This window comes from Poecile atricapillus, chromosome 7 (genome assembly GCF_030490865.1).
Source record: "Poecile atricapillus isolate bPoeAtr1 chromosome 7, bPoeAtr1.hap1, whole genome shotgun sequence".
NCBI lineage: Eukaryota > Metazoa > Chordata > Aves > Passeriformes > Paridae > Poecile > Poecile atricapillus.
This window is the reverse complement of record NC_081255.1, coordinates 3,422,515-3,444,164: the sequence shown is the minus strand read 5'-3', so window position 1 is coordinate 3,444,164 and position 21,650 is coordinate 3,422,515. Positions and strand designations below refer to the sequence as shown.

At 47.5% G+C, this 21,650-nt stretch overlaps 1 protein-coding gene across 1 annotated transcript in view; it reads left to right on the top strand.

The window, feature by feature from the left end:
- The window catches only part of COLGALT2 (collagen beta(1-O)galactosyltransferase 2), a 46,044-nt gene extending 25,371 nt beyond the window's left edge, over positions 1 to 20,673 (top strand). The window contains exons 2-12 of the mRNA XM_058843377.1: positions 3,523 to 3,633; positions 5,056 to 5,173; positions 6,396 to 6,530; positions 9,135 to 9,339; positions 13,575 to 13,694; positions 14,159 to 14,235; positions 15,631 to 15,737; positions 16,907 to 17,039; positions 17,864 to 17,991; positions 18,482 to 18,688; positions 19,074 to 20,673. Of these exons, the coding sequence (XP_058699360.1) occupies positions 3,523 to 3,633; positions 5,056 to 5,173; positions 6,396 to 6,530; positions 9,135 to 9,339; positions 13,575 to 13,694; positions 14,159 to 14,235; positions 15,631 to 15,737; positions 16,907 to 17,039; positions 17,864 to 17,991; positions 18,482 to 18,688; positions 19,074 to 19,350 (1,618 nt within the window). The 3' untranslated portion in view covers positions 19,351 to 20,673. The remainder of the gene's footprint in view (positions 1 to 3,522; positions 3,634 to 5,055; positions 5,174 to 6,395; positions 6,531 to 9,134; positions 9,340 to 13,574; positions 13,695 to 14,158; positions 14,236 to 15,630; positions 15,738 to 16,906; positions 17,040 to 17,863; positions 17,992 to 18,481; positions 18,689 to 19,073) is intronic.
- Positions 20,674 to 21,650: the final 977 nt, after the last annotated feature.

Genomic DNA, 21,650 nt, shown 5'->3' with positions numbered 1-21,650 from the left:
GTAAATCTTGTAGGGGACCTTCTTTCTTTAATTAATCCTGTATGTTTTTAATCAGCTCTTGGAAGAGGAGTTGCTGATCCGCTCAAAAAACAGGATTTGAACCTGATGCCAGGTGAACAATATTGCTGATAGATTCCCACACAGAAAATGGCGCTGTGCTCACCAACTGTCTTTCAGAAAATACACCCAAAAATCCAGGCACTGCCTTAGTCTAAGGGCCATGTGGACAAGCCATGCTCCTGGTGAGCTGAGTGGAGCTGGGTTACAGTGATCCTCTCTCTTCGTCCTGTCAAGTGCAGATCATTGACCAGTAAGGATAAGAGGATGGAGTAAAAACACTTTTACAGGACAGTAAAGTGGGAAGAGGTGATAGTATCTGTAGTGTGAGATGTTGTCACAACCAAACTGAAGCCTTAGCTGTGTACTTGGCTTCTTGAAATGCTACAGAGCACTACAGAGGAAGTGTTTATAACATGGAGTGTCCTGATGTGCCTCTCAGGGCTTGAGGAGCTCTTGCTCCCAGTGAGAAATCCTGCTCACATTTTAATTACCTTGTTTTTCTTGTGCAGGGGTTGTCATTTCAGGAAAAAAAAAAATAAAAAAGAGAGAGAGGAAAAAAAAGGGAAAAACAGAGTATGTGCCTGTTTTTCCACAGTGCTATTGCACCAGAGCTGCTGTTTTTTTCTGGGAGGAAAGGTGGACTGGACTCAGATACTACAAAAGGAGTCAGTGCTGATCCTGTTTAATCTTAAATTAATTTTTCTGTAGCTAATAGTGATAACTGCTCTTGTAATGACTTGGGTTGTTTGGGTTTTTTGGGGGGTTGGTTTGGTTTGGGTCTTTTTTGTTGGGTTTTTTTAACTCAAAGCTGGAAGAACAAAGGTTTGCTAAACTGCTAGTCATAAGGCATGTTTTGTCCAGGGTGGAACAGACTTTATTGCCTTTGAGGACTTTAGGGCTTCAAAATGCTGCTGGGTGAATAGTCCTGGAAAGAGCTGTCCCTCCTTTATGCCAGAGCATTGGTTAATCCATGTCTTCAAGAGGTCTACTGGGATGTGAATTTACCTTCTGTGTATCACCATGACAGCCTGGGCAGTAAAGTCATAGAATCATGGAATGGTCTGGGTTGGAAAATGCTGGTTTCTTCCAGCAGATTCCTTGTGGGTAGATCTAGAGGTCCCTTCAGCTCCCATTCACACAGCTTGCTTCTGGCTGGAGGATGTTGGCTGATGGTACCATCCAGGGTGGTAGGGCCTGCTGTCCTACCCAGGAGCAGGATGGACTACTCCAGATGTGATGGGAAGAGCATCCTTCAGCCCCCTAATTGTGCTTAGGGAAGCAAAGATCTTCCTCTAACTCTGCCAGTTGCTGCCATTCACCTTCAAGTTTTCTTCTAGTCAGAGATTTGGGCTTCATGAAGCAATTCTGAGCAACTGAGGAAACAGCTCTCCATCATGGTAATCCTTTTCTCTGAGGTTGAATGAGTACATTTTCGTGTTGTCACAGAAATTTGTGTTTTGTTTGAGAGCTCTGGGTTTCTGTTGCACTGCCCTGCAAACAACTCCCCATCTAAAACATTTTGGGCTTTTGTTTGCACAAAGTTGAATGGAGAAGGATCTCCTGGTTGAGATGGGAGTAGCCAACATAAAACTGAGATTAGTTTGACATGCTTGCAGCTGAAGCTTCCCCTTCCCCTGCCCAGACTGCAGCAAATCCCTTCATATGTCCCTACTGATACTATGTGAGGTTAGAAGGACTGGAATGAGGTTAGAAAGAATGGGATGAGGCTTGCTGAGGGAAAGAGGCACATGGACTTCTGTGAGAGCTATGTGCTTACTTTACAGGGTCTTCATGGTCCTTAAGGCTGGTCTGGACCTGGAAAAGAGGATATTTTGGGATGAGCTGTGACATTCCCCAGGGTGGCCACTGTCTTCTCAGCCATGTTTGTGTGATGCCAAATTTCAGTGTGCCCCAGTGCCACATTCTTGGTGCTACTGCAGCTCCAGCGATGACCATGAACAAGAAGCCATTTCCCCAGTTCTCTGGTATTTTGGGAATTCTGGAGCTGTTCGCTGACTGTGCAGGTGGAACATGGAAGGAAAACAATGAGACCTGTGAAATGCATTGGTGGCTGTGGGAGCCCAAAGAAGTGTGTGAAAATGGGCTCCAGGGGATGAGCTTCATCCATAAAACACATGGAGCAAGTTGGACTTGACACCAAGTCAGCATTGTGACTGTTTTAGTCCAGTTCAAACATCATTGCAGGCTAGATCTACAGTGCAGCATGAGCCAAGGTCTTGGTCAAAGGCAAGCCCTGAAGCCATGACTAAGCCCAGCCTTGCTCTGTCACAGAAGAACAGTTAATGACACAGGAATCAGCCTCTAACGCTTGCTGAACTTTCACTATTTATTGTTTCAGCAGACATGAATAAATATTCAAAAAATAAGCCTCCTGGCTTAAATGATCATGGTGTTCTGATTATAAATAAACTGAAAATCCAAGTTCTTGGTTCTTTTTTACTTTAAAGCAGGCTAAACCCCATGGGAATGGTATGTTCCTGTTGTACAAACTGAAAAGGATTCATGTTGTGGTTATCATCTCTAGGGACATAGGGTGATTTGGAGTGGAGGTATTTTCCTGAAATAGCTTTGGAGTAGCTGTAGGGTCTGGGATGTGGCTCCTTTCCACAGGTCGTCCCCTGGCTACAGGGAGCTCTGGCTTTGAGTAAGGTGGAGGATATTCTGGTAAGTGCCTTTGGGTCTCTGGAGCTGGAGGATGAAACAAGAAATGTATAGCAGTTATGGAGAGCTTCCAGCAACCTCCCCTCAGTGATGTTTCACACTCTTTACTGTCTGCACCAAACCTTGTGGGACTATTTATACTCTCAGAGGAATATGAAGGGATTATAAATTCCCAGTGGAGCTTGCTGAGCTCTGCCGTGGGACTGTGCTTTCCTGCCCATTCCAGCTAGGAAAAATGAGCAGCCCTTTCACTGACAGGAGTTTGCGGTGAGATCTGACACAGCCCTATGCTGGGTGTGCAAAGCCCTGGTCCCAGGGAAGGCAGCTGGGAGGAGCAGCTGGGATGGGACTTGGCTCACTCGTCCTGTGACCTGAAGGCTTGAGCATCCCAGACAGAGAGCAGTGTGTGGCCCCTGTGGGAGCATTTCCATGGGATTGTTGTCAGGGATGTGAATCTGTGCCTCCTCTTACAGTCTGTTCAGCTCAACCCTGAGGGAAAAAACATCATTCTTCAGCAAGCACTGTGTCCCTTCCCTCCACTAATGCCACATTTTAGTAATTTGTTTCAGTTCATTAATGGTTCTTATCTCAACCCACAGACTTTGTTCCTTTCCCCTTTCCACAGTGGTGGTACTCAGTTACCAGCTGGAGTTAAACCTTGTCTGCATGTCTTGTCTTTCTTGGTGGCTGGACTGGACAGAGCACTCCCTGGTAAAGCAGGGATTTAGGCAAAGTCACAAATGTAGTGCTAACATGCTTCCTTTGCTCTTGATTTGCCAGGGCAGCCACTGACCACAACATTGACAACACCACAGCAATCCTCAGGGAGTGGCTGAAGAATGTGCAGCACCTGTACCACGATGTTGAGTGGAGGCCCATGGAGGAACCCCCGTGAGTACCTGGGAGTACCTTGGCTGCACAGCCCAAACTGCCAGAGTTTGCTGTTTCCAAACCAAGAGGTGTACTAAATGTCCAAGTGCAAAAATGTGCATTATTTGCTTTCTGGAATCTGTCCCATTAAAATTGTGTTCTTAAGGAAAAAGGTGAGATAAAGTCTCTGTAGAAAGGTCTCTTATTTCATGCAGAATTTTGTGGAGGAAATTTATTAAGCATCTGTAGCTGCTCTTTTTGCATGGTAAACAAAGTACATCAAGAGCTACAGGGAATTAAAATTATCATTCTTTATTTGCTGGGAAGCAGAGAAATTATAGCCCATTCCATAGTATCTATGAAAGCTCTGAGACACCAAATATTCACTAAGTGCTGAGCCAGAGAACTAGATCTAATTCTATGTATTATGCCTTTGCATGACTTGCAAGACCGTTGCTTTGAAATACGGCGTGTTGGGTTTTTATTACTTTAATTTTTCATTTTTAAGATCAGCTGTTCCTGTGTTTATTCTGTTTTCAGTTTCTTTCATCGAGGAAAATTACATCAGTTTCCCCTTCCTTTAGGCTTGCTTTTATATTCAGGTTCCTCACTGCAGTGATGAGGAGTGCTCGTTTTATAGACAATTTTAATCCTTTCATTTGACTTGAGTTTTCTTCATCCTGCCAAGCTTTGCTTAAGTTCTGCAAAAAGCTTTTGTAATTCTTAGCTCCTTCTCTGACTTTCACCGGCGCTGTTTCAAAGTCCTGGATTTTTATTTCTTATTGGGATCTCCCCCTGAATTCCCTTCCATCTTTGTTAAAAATCCATTGCTTTTGGAGCTGATCCTGAAGGCAGAGCCATGCATGTGACTCTGCTGCCATGCTGGGGTTCGTGGGGCTGGGTTTTGGGAGATTTAGGAGCTGCTCTCAGGATGTGTTAACAGCTCCTAATAATGCCCAGAGCCCAGGCAGGCTGCCTTCATCTTCACATCCCATCTCTGCTGGTTCTGCTAGGCTGAGGGGAGCTGGATTTGCAGCCTAGCAGAGGGCAGATGAGTTTGCACCTGAGCTCAGGCAGGGTCAGTGAGCTGCAGGTCAGTTTGGAGAGGTCCCTTTTCTGCTGCCACAGCAGCTTCTGCATTGGATGGTGCTGCTTTGTTGGGTTGTCAGAAAACTGGGGCACTGCTTGTTTTCTGATGCCTTCTGTGCTCATGCCAGCACAGAACTTTGAATTATTCTCTCTCAAAACCTCTCCTGGATTACCTGAGGTGACTCTATGCTGTTTTGCTTTCATAATGAAGGCAACAATGGAACTTTTTCGTCTCCTTCCTCCTGTCTCCTTCCTCCTGTCTGTCTCCTTCCTCCTTCCTTTCCTTCTTCCTTCTTTTTCTGGTGCAATAAAGCCCAGACATGGATTACAGTCACTTTTTTTTTTCTTTTCTAGGTCTTACCCAGAAGAAATTGGACCAAAACATTGGCCAAGCTCCCGATTCACTCATGTGATGAAGCTGCGACAGGCTGCCCTGCGCGCTGCCCGGGAGAAGTGGTCGGACTATATACTGGTAAGTACGAAGTTTGATTTATTGCCTGGCCTCAGGCAAAAGCTTTCCAGGTGCTCACTTGGATACTGGAGGCTGTCAAAAAGTTTTTTCTCCATCTAAAGACAAATTGAGATGTCATGGATCATTTCTTGTTCTGGTGAGCCAGAGACTTTGCATTGAGGGAGGTGAGTCCTTGGCTAAGCTTGGAGCTTTCTCCACAGGCATCAGGATTGAACACAATCCTGGAGGTAGAAGGTACCTGAAAGGGTCCCCCAGATTGAACCCCCACCTGGTGAAATAAAAGGGAATAGTTGTGCAGAGCAGCTGTGGGAAGATGTTGCCTTTGGTCACAGTGAGAGGGGTGTTCCCAAAGCCTCCAAGCAAGGTGAAGTATGAAGGCAGCTGAGGAGTTGTTCTTGATGCTCTTCACAGGATGAACTCGTCCTGAATTTTCAGTGATGTTATTTTCCCTGGCAGCTCCCTGGTCCCTGTGCTGGCATGAGGTTGTGTGGAGTCCGGGGGGCTCTCTGCCCATCTCGTTGCTGTGCCCACGAGCAGCCACCCCCAGGTTTCCCTGTGACAGCCTTGTGCCCAATGGAGTCAAACTCACCAGCTCACTGCTTTTAGGGTGTTTTTTTGCTGACCTCATGGAATCATAAAATTGTTAAGGTTGGAAAAGGCCTGAGTCCAGTTGTTGACCTGCCATGTTCATCATGTTTAAGCCACATTCTCAAGGGCCAAATGCACACATTTTTCAAACACTTCTGGGGATGGCAACTCCACCTCTGCCCTGGGCAGCCTATTTCAATGCCTGGCCATTCTTTTAGAAGGAATTTTTCCTAATATCCAATCTAAACTTCCCATGGGGCAGAGCCCAACCTCCCCTGGCCGCCCCCTCCTGTCCCAGAAGGTCCAGAGCCAGAAGGTCCCCCCGAACCTCCTTTTCTCCAGGCTGAGCCCCACCAGCTCCCTCAAAGCTGTTCCTGTGCTCTAGACCCTTCCCTAGCTCCATTCCCTTCCTTGGACATGCTCCAGTCCCTCTGGGGGAGAGGGTCTTTTCTCATTGTGTGGGGCCAGAAGTACCCTAGCAATGGCAGCACAGGGGACAGGCATTGCAATGGGCCTGTGGCCACACCAGGGCTGGTCATGTGCCTCTGGCTGCCTCATTCCCAAGAAAGCATCATGAGAATCATACTGTTTCATTTATTAACAATTTTTTTTTTTCCCCCTCTTCCTTCTCTAGTTTATTGATGCAGATAACTTACTAACCAACCCCCAGACCCTGAACCTGCTGATAGCAGAAAACAAGACACTGGTGGCACCGATGCTCGAGTCCCGCTCCCTCTACTCCAACTTCTGGTGTGGCATCACTCCCCAGGCAGGTGACCTCGTGAAGGGTGCTGGGAGGCTGTGTGAGTGGTGTCCTCAAGGGGCTCCTGCCCCTGTCTCTGGAGCAGCAGGCATCCTTCCTGTTCTGTGGGCTTTCCCATCTGCTGCTGTAGCCTTCTCCTGAACAGAAGCTGCTGTAGCTCTGAGGTGGTGTTAACATGTGGTATGATCCCACTAACACATAAAAAATACTGATAAACAGGTCAGAAGTTTTTTTAAGGTGGTTCTATGTGTCTGTAATGGCCTTAAAACCCTTGGTGCATAATTTCAGGCAAATTTTTTTTTTGTACAGTGATGCTAATCCAAGAGGAATTTGCTTTTCTTTCCACAGATCTTCACTGTGTCTAAATTATCTTTCTCATCTATGAACAAGATTTTTGAAGTGGGGCAACATCCTTTGTCTCATAGGGAGTGTGTGTGCTGAAGTATGCGTGTAACAGGTACTGGTGCTGAGCCTAAAAATTAGTTTCATGTTACCTTTTCATGTTGCTTCTGATCCACCTAACAACTGCATTGGGTCAGAGCACAGATTCATCTGCAGATGTCTAGGGAATAGTATAAGGATAGGGCAAAAAAGTGAGTGCTACTTCCCCAGAATACTTTTCTTTCCTTGGGCAATCCCCTTTGGGTTTTTGAGGAATATATTTGTCTTCAAAGCTGTAAGTAATTTTTTTATTCTAGAGAAATCCCTGTCTGAACTTGCTTTTTGACATCCACACCATCTTCTGGTAAGGAGTTCCACAGTTTAGACTAAATAATTGGATTAAAAAATAGCAGGAATAGGTCCTGAACTTTCCAAATTCTTGGGAAATAAATATAGAGATAAGAAAGGTGTGTGATGAGGTGTGTTTACTTGTTACACTTAGATTTGTTTACTTTGTTTGAAAATGGAGATATAGACTTCATAGCAAAGGTATTGATTGTGCTTTAAGTTTTTGAGGCTAAGTCCTGAGTCAGGCAGGTCTTCCACTGGGGTACATCAGCCCTGCTTCACAAGCTGAAGTGGATCTCTGCCCATGTGCACAAGCCCCAGCCCTACTTCTTCAGCAGGAAGTTTCCACTGTTACCAGCACTGTCTGAGAAAAGGAGAACCAGCAAAGGCATCATGTAAAATTTGGTTTAAAAAAAGAAAATCCTGCTGGAGTGAACAGGAAAGTTCTCTCTTTATTTTTCCTTTTCTCTTATTTCTGCATGCGGTACCAGGGCTTCATGTTCTCAGCCTTGCTCTCCCAGGAGACCTGGGGAGTAAATAACAGCTGGAGCACATCCTGAAACATGGCCTCCCCCCAGAATTGAGCCATGGTGAGCCAAGCCCAGCTCCAGACAGGCTGACATTTATCTGTCATGGAGCAAACCCTGGGAGAAGCAGTGCAGCAGCAACACAGGGGAGTTAGAGTCCTCTTTGCTTACATGTGATTTATATGCAGGGGACAGCCCCAGAATCCAGGAGTGAGCCACTGGAGGAGGAAAGATGAGTGTCCAGTATCTTCACTTGTGGGCATTCTCAGGTCTCTGTTTAAGAGTAGGTGTGTTAACCCTTCCTTTGGTGGGAATGCCAATCACATTTCCTCCCACCCGCTCCTTCCTGTGGCAGTTGGGGTGGCTGTGTTTGAGATATCTCATCTTCACAGTGTGGTCACTGTATCTGAAAGGCAGAGGGAGATGGCAGATCCATAACCAGGTATGTGCACCACCTTGTGGTTCCACATAACCCAGGGCAGAGCAGTTCTGCAAGCTTTTGCTCAGCCAGAGCCTGAATGCTCATGGAAAATAGAACGTAAATGGAGCTTTAACTTCTTTTAGTGACTCATTGTTTCTGTAAAGCCCAGAATCCGCTCTGGATTCAACCCTCCAGATGTCAATTTGATGCTCCAGGGTTTTCTTCCTGGAGGAATTCAGTGTATTTATTTCCACATGAGCCACACACTGTGGGTGTTGTACCCAGAGTGCTTGAAGGCTAGCAGAGCTCCAGGGTACAGGGAATTAACCCAGGAGCTGACTGAAGTGCCTCTCTACGCAGAGACAGGAGTGAGTGTCAAACCTGCTTGCCCCAGGATGGATTCTTACACAGCTTATCCCAGCAGGGATTCTTACACAGCTGATGGAGACTGAGATGTTACCTTCACTGCAGTGGCAATAAATGATTTTTTTTTTAAGTCATTAATATAATGAATTTGCAGATCCTGCTCTCTGAGATACTAAATGGACTTTGTGCCTGTTGAATGTGGAGGATGTCATGGATGCTCAGCAGCTTCCAGGATCAGTCTGGAGGGTCTTATGTGCAAAAAGGGTTTTGAAGAACCAGGAAAAAATAGTCTGAGGTTTGAAGCTCCATTGCAGGGGAATTTTGCAGTGGAAAGGTTGGGCTATCCAAGAGCTCCTAAAAAGTAGGGAGAAGGTCAGTCTTTACTTTTGGGATGAAGACTGTTTCTAAATACTTGACTGAGCTATTTCCAAATGGAAGACATGGAAAAAGCTGAGAGTCGAGCCCTGGTGAACCTCTGCTGGAGAGTTCAGGGTGTGAGCTTTTGCTAAGGAGCAGCTTTGAAATAGGAATTTCTTGTTAACAACAGTCCCCTCTTTGTGGTTTCAGGGTTATTATAAGAGGACCTTGGAGTATCCCCTGATTCGGGAATGGAAGAGGATGGGCTGTTTTGCTGTCCCCATGGTCCATTCCACGTTCCTCATTGACCTAAGGAAGGTGGCCTCCTCCAAGCTGGCATTCTACCCCCCACACCCGGACTACACCTGGAGTTTTGATGATATCATGGTCTTTGCCTTCTCCAGTCGCCAAGCAGGTGTGTCCAGGGCCTCTGCTGGGGAGGGTTCACTCCTAGAGACACACAGACCTCCACTGCAGGTTCACAGCCTAAAAGTCCTGGATGGAGTTCCATGTGGATTCAGACCCTGTTCCCTTTCTGCTCTGGGATCTGGTCAGGGGTAACCAGCAGCAAGTGACTGGAAAGGCTGTTTTGGATTGCTGCTAATTTCAAAGGATGTGGAGGCTGTTCTTGGGATGGGGCAATATTTCAGAGACAAAATGTGTGACTCCACCCTTGGTTTGTGTCACAGCAGGTGAACACAGGTGGGTTCTGGGAGATTGTAAGGTGGTCTGGGAGTGAGATATCTAAAGTTACCACTTCTAAAAGATCCTTGAGCAAAGGGGTGAGGACAAGAGACTTTTAAACCATAGAATCCTAGAACAGTTCAGGTTAGGAGGGACCTTAAAGCTCATCTCATTCCACTCCCTGCCATGGGCACAGATAACTTCCACTAGACTAGTTTGCTCCAAGCACTGTCCAGCCTGGTCTTGGGTACTTCCAGGGAGAGGAAATCTCTGGCTGTTGATGTTTTAAGGGAGCTCCAGGTGTTGCTGAGACATCACTGTCTCTTAAGTGCCTTATGCTGCTGTTCGTACTTGCAGTGAGGATGTTTAGTCCTGTTTATTTCTGGAGAGTGGCTCTTGTGAATGTTCTGTCTCCAGCAGTGTCCAGGCTGGCAGACCTGTGTCAGAGCTGAAGGGGGCTCCCAGGACTGCAATGGCCATCTGTGTTGTTCTTTGCCTGCTATGTTGAAAAGGAAATGTTTGGGGCATTATAAGGAAAAAGGGATTGGTGAAACCTCAGCAGCACCCGTAAGTGCGTATTGTTCAGAGAACGTGAGTAGTTTTGTGACTTGCTGAGGTGAATTATCAAGGAAAGGTTGTTCATGGATCCTCTGAATGATGTGCAGTTGGTGCTTCCTGTCCTCTGCAGAAGATGCAAAGTTAAGGAGGGTAGAAAGGGCTGCTCTTGGGAACAGGCAGGCAGAGAGAAAGCCAAGGGAAGAGGGGTTGTTGTTGTTCTGCAGGGTGAGCCTCCCTTCCCACTGTTCCTAGACAAGCATAGCAGCCACCAGCTGTCTGTAGCTTCTATTTTAGTGGTGGGTCTGGTTGGCAGGTCTTGACAGCACCAAAAATGATGTTGTTGTCTTGGCAGACTGAGCAGGGAGTTCTCAAAATCAGCTGCAAGAGGATGAGGAGTGTCAGATGAGATGAATGATAGAGGAGAGGCAGCAAGAGCTGAAATTGGAATGCTTGGGAGGCCGAAGTGAATTGCAGAGCAGCTTCAGGGTCCTGACTTTCAGAGTCAGAGCATCGGTGCCGAATCACAGAGTTGAGACCATCCAAGGCTGTTCAGTCCAGCTTTTCCCCAGCACTGCCAAATCCATCGCTGAACCATGTCTCCAAGTGCCATGTCTTGGCTCCAGAGCTGCATTGAGGAGAGTTGAGGTTTAAGTTCGGAGAGCGAAGCAGGCTGCTTAAAATCTACTCCTCCACTTCTTCCCTCTGACAGCTCTCCTAGAAGTGCAGCTTCCAACCCATGTGGTAACTGCACTTCATTAGCTCCAGCTGCTCCAGAAATATTTCAGGGATTCAAACCCATCATTTTTTCTGTCCTAGAACACTAGCTTTTTCCAAGACTGACCCATGACATGAAAGGCTTTTCTCCAGCTGTCTGGCCTGTTGATATGCTCAGACTATTGACCTGTATCCTAGCCTGAGTTTTGCCACCCAGGATAAAGCGATGACATCCAAATTCAGAAATGTGAAAAATGTGTGAGCTTTGAGATAAACTTCTTTATGGAGCAATTTCACTTATTTTTCCCTGAAGTCAGAAATTATATTGGCTTTTGTCCAGGCCAAGTGCTGTGCTTAACACCTCAGATCAAACCATCAATTTCCAACAGGGAATCTGCTGCTGGAAGCAGCCAATCTGTGATGCTCCAAAGAGATGGTCTCACCTCTGAGAGAGGATGTGGCCTGTGTGGGAGTCCTGAATCTGAACAAAACTTAGAGTGGGTGTGTTATTGCCAGCACTGGACTCTGCAGAGCCCCTTGCACTCACAGGAGAGCTTTTAGCCTGCCAGGTCAGCCTGGAGAAAAGGAGACTCAGGTGAGACCTTAGAGTCTCTTCCAGTGCCTGAAGGGGCCTCCAAGAGAGCTGGAGAGGGACTTGGGACAAGGGATGGGCAGGATGTCGGGGTATGGCCTCTCACTGCAAGAGGGCAGTGTTAGATGGAATGTTGGGAAGGAGTTGTTACCTGTGAGGGTGGAGAGGCTCCGGTACAGGTTGCCCAGAGAAGTTGTGTCTGCCCCATTCCTGGAAGTGTCCAAGGCCAGACTGGACAGGACTCAGAGCAACCTGGGATAGTGGAAGGTGACCCTGCCCATGGCAGGGGTGGAAGGAGATGAGCTTTAACGTCCTTTCCAATCCAAACCATTCCACGATTCCATGATCTCCTGAGCTGCCTTTCAGCCTGGGTCTCTTGAGCCAGCCAGCAGGAAGGTCTGGTCACAGGGATGTGGGTGTAATTTTGGTTCCTTAACTGTAGCTGTGATTTTAAGACATGACTGTAAATCCTGGACAGTGCCTTTAAAGCCCATTAAGAATAATAATACAAATACCTGTAGTTTTTCTATCCCTTGTAGTAATCATTTAACTATTATAAAAACAGAGCTGGAGAGTGAGTCCCCCTCCCCACTTTACAGGAGCTTTACTATTTTTTCAAGTAACTTTTATCCCAAACAGGACAGGAACACTGGTGTGAATCTGTGCAGATTAAGTATGTTCAAGGCAGCAGAAGATAAGAACAGCGATCAGTGAGCCAGAAAAGATTAGTTGATTAGATCAGTGCCAAATCCATTAATGTCAGCAGGTAGTAGGTTTTTTATTCTGCCATTTACCTAAATTGCAGCTGACAGCTGAATGTGTTCTGGCACATAGCATAGCAAGCAATTTACTTGCAGAACTTAAAACGAGAGAAACACCAGTCATTACTGCCAACAGTTCCACTCTGCTAAAAATACCATGGATAAGGGGCACTAATAGATGAAAGCATCAGCACACCAGGTAGTGTCTGCTTTTCATTTATTTCCTCAAGGGAGGGTGCTGGTTAAATTTGTTTCATTAAAAAAAAAATTAAAAAAGACAAAGGCATTTTTTTGCCAATTGCTTTGTTCTAGCAACTTTGATTTGGGTTAGTTAATAAAGGACCTTACCAGAACTCAGTGTAAAGCAACAGAAATGCTTCCCTTGGTTTCTCTGGATGTGGCTTTTGAGTGTGTTGCCTGATGTGAAAGACAAAGTTACAGTGGTTAGAAAATCCCTGTCATCCCAAAAGGAAAAGTGTTCTGCTGATGCTGGGATGTTTCCACTGGGTGAGTCTGTGCCCTGCAAATGCATCTGTTCCAAGGACAGGCTTTGCACCTCCTCTCTGTTTCCCACCTTCAACAAGCAGTTGCAAAAGCTTTTGAGTAGAAGGACATTAAACATTATCACATCTGTTCTCCTCACTGGTGTCTTGCTCTGGAATTTTCTTTCAATCTTCAGGGCATGGTAAAAATTAGTTCTGGAGAGAGAAAAGGACTGTATTTGGCAGTGACTTGACATTTTGAAGGTCATTGTCATATGTATTCCTCAAAGTCCTTTGCCAGCACAGGTGCTGTATCACCTTTATGTATCACCTTTACTTCCTAGCCAAGGCAAAAGGAAGCAGTGATAAAGAATAGAATGGGTTGGGTTAGAAGGGACCTTAAAGATCATCTCATTTCAGGGACACATTCCACTATCCCAGGATACTCCAAGCCCGCTTCAACCTGGCCTTGGACACTTCCAGGGATGGGGCAGCCACAGCTTCCCTGGGCAACCTGTGCCAGGACCTCACAACCCTCACAGAGAACAATTTCTTCCCAATATCCAATCTAAACCCATTCTATTTCAGTGGGAAGCCACTCTTCCTTGACCTGTCAGCCCAGGCCCTGAAGGATTAGCTGGGCAGACAGTAAGGATTGGTTTTATGAGAGAGGCCACTTGCTGCCAGCCAGGCAAAACAGAAAGTGGAACTGGAATGATTTTGAATTGATTGTTTATGAAGCAGAACGTTTTGGGACTGAGGTCCTGGCAAAAGTGTGTTTGTGGCTATGTAGTCACGGAGCAGAGAAATGCCCTGGTAGCAGGCCTGATTATAATTTCTGCTTTTCTGTGATCCCCAGGAGTACAGATGTTCATCTGCAACCGTGAACACTATGGGTTCCTTCCCATGCCCCTGAAGCCACAGCAATCGCTGCAGGAGGAAGCTGAGAATTTTGTGCACACCCTGATTGAGGCCATGAGTGAGTTGCTATGCCCTTGCCATGATGGACCCTCCAAGTTAATGCCTACAGAGCTCTCCTGCCAGCATCTCAGCTCTCATTCTCTTGGAAGTCTGCATCCTGACCTGTCTGCGCTAATATTGTTTTGATACACAGTGTTCTAAAATTTTCCACCACTTTTCTACTTAGGGATGTAATTGCTTCATGGTCAGGTCAACCCTATCCACAAAATCCCTCAACTTCCCCAGATCAAATGCATCTTTCATGTGGAAAGGGTGCTGCATGTCCATGTTTTCTTCCTGATGTCTGTCTGGCACGTGGCTGCTGGCTTTGGCTTTGCCATGTGATGCTTCCTGCTGTTCCCATCCTGCCGTGGCTCCTCATCCCGGCTCCAGGGGAGCCCGTGAGGGAGACACCCCCTGACACATGATGTCCACTGCAGGGTGTGAATGAGGGTGACGTTCGGGGTCTCTCCTCTCTTTCAGTCGATCGCCCTCCCGTGGAGCCCTCTCAGTACATCTCTGTCCCTCCGAAGCACCCTGACAAGATGGGGTTTGATGAAGTAAGGAACCTGTTCTCCTGTTTATTGTCTTCTCACTCATCACCTGATCCTTAACATCTCTTCCAACTTAAACCATGCCATGATTCTGTTTTAATTCAGCCAGAAAGAGAAGGCAGTGAGGAAGAGGAGAGGCAGAGAAGGAAAGTGAGGCTGAAAAGCAGGTTAACTACCCCAATCTTGTGCTGTTTGCTCTGCATCTGACTCTGCAGAGCAGCTTGGCCTCCGTTCCATCTGTGACAGAAATTGGGTCTTTGCTCTCCAACTTGCCAGTGGCAGGAGGGAAGGATTTCTCTCACTTAAGAGAGACACTGGAGAGCTGGGAGCAGGTAGGGGATCCAGGCTTACAGCTGAGTTCTGGCCCACCTTGGGTCCCCCCAGGGATGCCAACCATGCCTGGGGAGAAGGCTGGAGAGGGATGTGCCAGGCTTTGATTGCCTGGTGTCTGTGTCAGAGCCAGCAGCCCCTGTGTGTGCATCTGCCAGGGTGACTCTGGGACCGAGGGAGTTGTGGGGATCAGGGGAGCCTTTTTCATCTTGGTGTGCTCTGCTCCATCTGTTTGTGGGGCTCCTGAAGCTGAACTCGATCCAGCTGTGTGTCTTTGAGCATCTGTGTTTAAGGCACAGCTGGTCCTGTTTTTTTCCATGTTGTCCTTTGTGGCTGTGCTCTATTTACCCAGTTTATTATTCTTTCATTTGTACTGAGCTGAAATTCGTTCTGCTTCTTACTGAGATGAGGATTTGCTTCATGGGCTACAAGGCTGTGCTTGTACCAGCCTGCTTAGGACTGAAAGATATCCCTGAGCCCCTGAGTGTTAACTGCAAAGTCCTCAGCCCTCCACCAGTCTCCTTGAGGCTTTGGACAGAGCCCTGCCCAGACATCTCTGTCCTCAGCCTTGGCTCTCTGCTATGGCAGGAATCACAGTGGATTTTCAGTGTCTGAAGTAATCACAAAAATTTCTTTACTATGGCCTTGTACTTGGATGGTGCTCCACTGATAATCCTAAACCCAGGCAGTGGCAGTGTTGTAGGTCAGTGTTCCTCTAAGATTGATGCTCCAGATGGTCATGTTACTCTGTTTGATATAAACCTAAGTATCCTGTATCTTTGGAAATTATAGACTTGGCTCTAACTCACTTTTCTTCATCCTCGAAGAGCAAGTTTCCTCCATGAACATCCATAAAAAGTAGTTGTTAGAGAAAAAGCCTCTACACTTTCAACTCAAAACCAGCTTCAGCTTTTTGACAAATTCTAGGCAACTTGGAGCAAACATATATGTGGTATTTTCACAAGACCTGCTTTTCCAGTGGGGCTACTGGAGAGGGGTGGATCAAGACTTCCCTTCTCCCTCCCTCCCAGCTGGGAGTCTGATGTCTTGATGTCTTTCTCTTCTACACAGATTTTCATGATCAACCTGAAGCGTCGCAAGGACCGGCGGGATCGGATGCTGCGGACTCTCTATGAGCAGGAGATTGCAGTGAAGGTAGTGGAGGCTGTGGATGGAAAGTGAGTTTTGGTTGGGCTTGAGGATGTTTTCAGAGTGGGATGTGCTTTATTGCTTCACAGCATCTCCTTGGATGCCCTGACCTACTTCGAGCAGGGCAGGGTTGGCTGTGGAGGAGCTGAACACCAGTTGGATCTCCCTGATCATCTGCTTGGGGCAATTCTGCTCTGTTTCTTTCCTCCTTTGCAATTAGTCAATCTCTGTGAGAGAACCAGGGCACTGAGGTTCAGGCTAGGGTCAAAATCAGGTTAAAATCACAGCTTTCTGTGCATGGAGCAGTTAACTCCTGGGAATATTGTCTATCCTAGCGCTACAGAGCTGTGGTGCTACAGCGTTAACCTTGACACAGCCTTTTCCAAACTTGCTCTAAGGCTTGGAGCATGTCTGTTGAGGAGCAGCTGGGGGAGCTCAGCCTGGAGAAAAGGAGGTGCAGGGGGGACCTTCTGGCTCTGCACAACTCCCTGACAGGAGGGTGCATCCGGGGAGGGGTCAGGCTCTGCTCCCAGGGAACAAGGAAGAGGAGGAGAGGAAAAAGCCTCAAGCTGTGGCAGGCTGGACTGGGAAACTTTTCTGGACTGGGAAAAATTTCTTCATGCCAAAGGTGGTCAGGCATTGGCACAGGCTGCCCAGGGCAGTGGTGCAGGCCCCATCCCTGGGAGAATTGCTGGGTTAATGCTTGGATTTGAGGATATTAGAGCACTTTTCCAATCTTAATGATTCAATGATTCTAAGGTATGCAGACCTTTTTATAAGGAGAAATCAAGGCAGAAATTTTGAGTCTGTGAGTTGCAAAAAGGCCTCAAGGAGTCAGGAGCCCATGTACCATTTGATGGTCTTGGAGACTTGGGATCCTGTCAAGGCCTCAGAAAATTAATCAAAGCCAAGCACCTGGCAAGTGGATGGTCCCACAGGAAGTTTGTGGCAGAGTTAAAGATAATTGAAGGTCCTGTGAGAAGTCTTCAGCAGAGTTAAGGATACAGTTTATCAGTTTGATTTAGAGCTGTAAATCAAGAAGTTAATTTTCCCCTGTGTTTTTGAGCAAAACAAATGTAGGAATTTCTCAAGGTCTGGCTTTTCCCTGAACATCAGCAGCATTCCCCATGCTGTGCCTGTGTCTGGCTTGAATTGACTTATTTTTCTGCAATGGTTATAAATACTTTTTGTTTCCCAGAACACTGAACACGAGTCAGCTCAAAGCTCTCAGCATTGAAATGCTGCCAGGATATCGGGACCCATATTCCTCCAGGCCCCTAACCAGAGGAGAGATCGGCTGCTTCCTGAGCCATTACTACATCTGGAAGGAGGTGAGGATTTTGGGATGCCTCGGGGTTCCTGCAGGAAGGTGCTGTGTCCTAGTTCACAGCCAGTTCGCTGTGACCTAGTTCCTGGTGCAGAGCATTGGAGCCCAGGTTTCTGGAAGTGTAGGACAGAACTGATTACCTTGGATTGCTGGGGTTTTTTTGGATGCAGTGTTCACCTTTCACATCTCCCCTTTCCCATTCCAGTACCTAAAGGGGATTCAAGAGAGGTGGAGAGGTACTTGGGGACAGGGGATGGAGGTACAGGACAAGGGAGAATGGCTTCCCACTGCCATTCAGGTCATGAGGGTGCTGAGGCCCTGGTACAGGGTGCCCAGAGAAGCTGTGACTGCCCCTGGATCCCTGGAAGTTTCCAAGGCCAGGCTGGATGGAGCTTGGAGCAACCTGGGATAGTGGAAGGTGTTCCTGCCCATGGCAGGGGGTGGGACTGGATGGGCTTTAATGTCCCTTCCAACCCAAACAGTTTGGGGATTCTGATTCATTTGCCCTCAGCTCACAGTGATTTTTATCAGGACATTTTCATGACTGTTTTTGCAGTCCATCCAATATCCTGCTTGGGGCAAGCTTGCTTAGAAGAAAGGCAAGAAGGTTTTGAAAAGCAAATGGGGTTAAAGAAACACTCCTGGTTTTTTTCCCCTTATTCTACATCTGAGCAGGAGCAAGTTCCAGTGGCTTGGCATAACGTGTATGTCAAAGACTGGTTCTCCAGCCTGCATGGTGTGGGAGGCAGTGCCAGGTCAGGGTGTCCCCAATGACAGCAGGGTACCTATGGGGGCCACTGTGCTCATGTTGGAGTACTTGTGTTTCAGGTGGTGAGCAGGGGCCTGGAGAAGACACTTGTTATTGAGGACGATGTGCGCTTTGAGCACCAGTTCAAGAGGAAGCTCATGAAGCTGATGGATGACATCAAGCAAGCCCAGTTAGACTGGGAGCTGATGTAAGTTTCTGCTCCTCTGGGAGGTTGTGGGCACATGGGGAGGTTTCCAGCACTGCTGGGTCATGGCAGAGGTGCAGGTTGATGCTGCAGTGCAGGCAATGGTGGCACAGTCATCTTGGTGGCTGTTCCCATCATGACAAATCTGCCCTCTGGGGCAGCTGTTGCCAAAAGTCCCCGTGGGCACCAACCCTGTGCATGGTGGACAATGTTTTACTGTGTTGGAGATTCTGACAGAGGAACCAGCACAGCTCAGTCCTGAGCCTCAGACTGTGTCATCTTAACTCCCTTAGGAAGCCTTTCACAGCTGTCCCAGCCACTGGGTTAAGACTTGGATGTCTGGTAGTAGTGTAGGATAAGAAACCTGTGAGTTGAGTCAGGGATTGCTTCTGGGACTGACCCTTTGCCCTGGCCTGGCTGACACAAATAGTCTTGTCCTAATTGCTATGGATTCACTTTGGTTCCAATCTCCTTGATCTTTTCATCCCTGAAGCTACATTGGCCGGAAAAGGATGCAGGTGCAGGAGCCTGAGAGAGCCATTCCCAATGTCCGAAACCTGGTGGAAGCTGATTACTCCTACTGGACCCTGGGCTACGCCATCTCCTTCCACGGGGCTCAGAAGCTCATCGGGGCTGAGCCCTTCAGCAAGATGCTGCCCGTGGATGAATTCCTGCCCATCATGTACAACAAGCACCCTGTGTGAGTCCCTCTGCGGCTTGGGGGGACACAGGCTAGGTCTTGCTGTCTGATCTTAAACCAGATCTTGTTGGTAGCCTGGTTGGTGGGGACTCCTTGTGTGCTTGGGTTTTGTCCTCCTGGCACAGGTCAGAGGAGGTGACAGAGGGGAATTGAGCCTGCTTGGAGCAGGGCTTGTGGACTATTTGTCTGAGGCACTTGTCTGTCTCTGGGAACAGGCTTTGATTGTACAGGTGTGTGTGATTGTAAGGACGTGGTACTGGCTGTACCCCAGCACCTACCCCCACTCCCAGACCACTCTGCTCCCTGGATTGGCCATGTCTCCCAGGGACGAGCTTGACACCAGTGAACATTTCTCTGTTGCTGATGGTGTTTCTCTCCTCCGTAGCACAAAGTACATGGAGTACTACGAGTCCAGAGACTTGAAGGCCTTTTCGGCAGAACCCCTTCTTGTTTACCCCACACACTACACTGGGCAGCCGGGCTACCTCAGTGACACAGAGACCTCCACCATCTGGGACAATGAGACCGTGTCAACAGACTGGGACAGAACACATTCCTGGAAGTCCCGGCAACAGGGCAAGATCCACAGTGACGCCCAGAACAAAGACGCCCTGCCCTCCCAGTCGTCCCTTGACACGCCGTCATCCAGGGATGAGCTATGACTGCCCACCTCCCTGGGACTCCATTGACAGCTGAACCTGCCTCACACTTTAGCTTTTCACCCTTGAAAGTTGTAGAGCAGCTCTTCATGTGGTCTCCTTCCCACCACTTCCAAGGGCAGTGCACGGGATTGGACCAGACACCTGCCCAGGCCTCCAAGGACAGGGTGGGACACCAAGGAGGAAGAACAAGCATTCCAGTTCCAAACAAAAGCCCTGGCAAGCTTTTGTTAGAAGAAACCAGCCTAGAATTACGTCGTTCCACAATTCCTTGTGTAGAAGAACACTGTATTTATAAAGATTAATATATAGAGGTGTACAAATGTCAATGCCTTTTCGGATGGCTGTACCTGGGCTGCTCCCTCACTGTTCCTCCTTGTAGGTCTGTAGGCTTTTACCACCCTGTTTGCTGAGCATCTGGGGAATTTGGGTTTGTATTCTAAAGGGATCCCTATCAGAAACAGGATGTTTCCCCAAAATGTTCAATGCAGAGAGCAGTGCTCCTGTTGTGTCTTCTCCCAATCACATTCCTGTACAAAACCAGTGCTGGCTTCCCATCAGCTCATTTTTAATCTTGCTGCATCCCATCTAAACAGGCCTCTGGATCCAGAATGGAGGTCTTGGAATTTCTGAAGTCATGGAAACCATGCAAGCGGAGGTGGCTGGATTTATTTGTCTCTGCACTGCCTGAAGGGAACGCAGGCAGAGTTGGTCCATGTCGCATCCTGCTTCACCCCTGCCTCAGCTTAGTCCTTCAGGAAAACAAAACCCCCATGACCTAGTGGCAGGCCTGTTTATTTAGGCCATAAAAGCAAGTGTAGGAGTTTTGAGAACTTAAAATGTAAAAAGTTGGGTTACAAACTCTCCTTATAAAACCAAAAGAACCTACAGCAATGTTAGTCCCTCAACAGCCCAATAGAATTGTGTGTTACAGGACGGAAAGGCGACTTGCCTGGATAATTTTTCATGTGAGGAGCAAACTTTTCTGTGTTTTGGATGAGTTCTTATGTTTTTGATGTTGGCTCACATGCCAGCAGGATATGGTGTTTATTTTTTTAAAAAAAACCTTTCTCAGAGGCCAGGTGACAACAGACTATACTGGCACAGACCCTGAACTTCTGGACAGTGGGAGGATTCCCTCCTGGAATTGCCATCTGGGGACTCACCTGTTGGCAGATCTGTGCATTGAGTATGTGTGGCTGGGGTTTTGGTTTTAATTTTTGTTTGTTTTGAATAATTACTGATCAATGTTGTGCTTTCTGCTGCAGAAGACATGCTATTACCTGTCAGCCGGTCTGATAATACATAGAACCTGGTGCAAGATGAGCAGCTGTTTGTGTTTTTCATTGCATGGGAGTGTCCTGGAATGGTTTGGGTTGTGGAAGGCACCTCTAAAGGTCACCCAGTCCAACCCCCTGACATGGGCAGGGGCACCTTTCACTAGACAAGGTTGCTTCAAGCCCCCTCCAGCCTGACCCTGAATGTTAACTGGAGGTTAACAGAAGTCCAGCTCAAGGGATTCTTGGCTGTGTCCCTCCCCCATGGAGTCACTGGCTGTATGAAAGTACCCATTCTGCAGTTCCCACCTGGAAGCCAAATTTCTGCTGGTGTCCTTGTGGGAGCAGATGCCCACATGACCTGGTGAATCTAGAGATTGCACCATGGGCCCAAACACAGCCTGGGTGATTCCTTCCTCACAATCCCTCTTGCTTCTTCCACAGGTCTCTCACTTCATGAGCCCACATGGCCTGTGTGAAGGACATTGGAAGTCCCAGAGGTGTTGGTGAGAAGCTCCTGCAGGAGCAGGGCTCTGTGACCAGGTAAGCATCCAGCACTGTCAAGTCACTGTGGATATGACAGCCATGTCTCTTCCACCCTCATGCTTTTTGTTCCATGGCCCACCTCAGCACCTACGAGCAGCCTCTCCTTCCTTCATTCCTTCCCCCTTGCTGTGTGCTGACATCATTTTCCTCTGTCAGTATGGGGTGCTCCTCACCAGCAAACAGAACATAGATTTTAAAAAACGCAAGGTATCTGAGTTGCTTTATCCCTGTATTTATCCCTGTTTTGTTTTTTTAACTTCATTCAAATAATGAAAGATAGAAAAGGTCTGTGCATTATTGAGAGAGACCGCCAGCTATTCACCACCCTTCACAGAAGTAAAAGTGAACGCCGTTTATTGCTGTCTTTAGCACACCTTTTATAGGGTTCTACAGGGTCCGCGGGCTAAGCAAGTTACCACTGGCTAATACACACACGTACATTCTTTCTCCTGTACACGAGGATATTGTTTTGCTTTACTC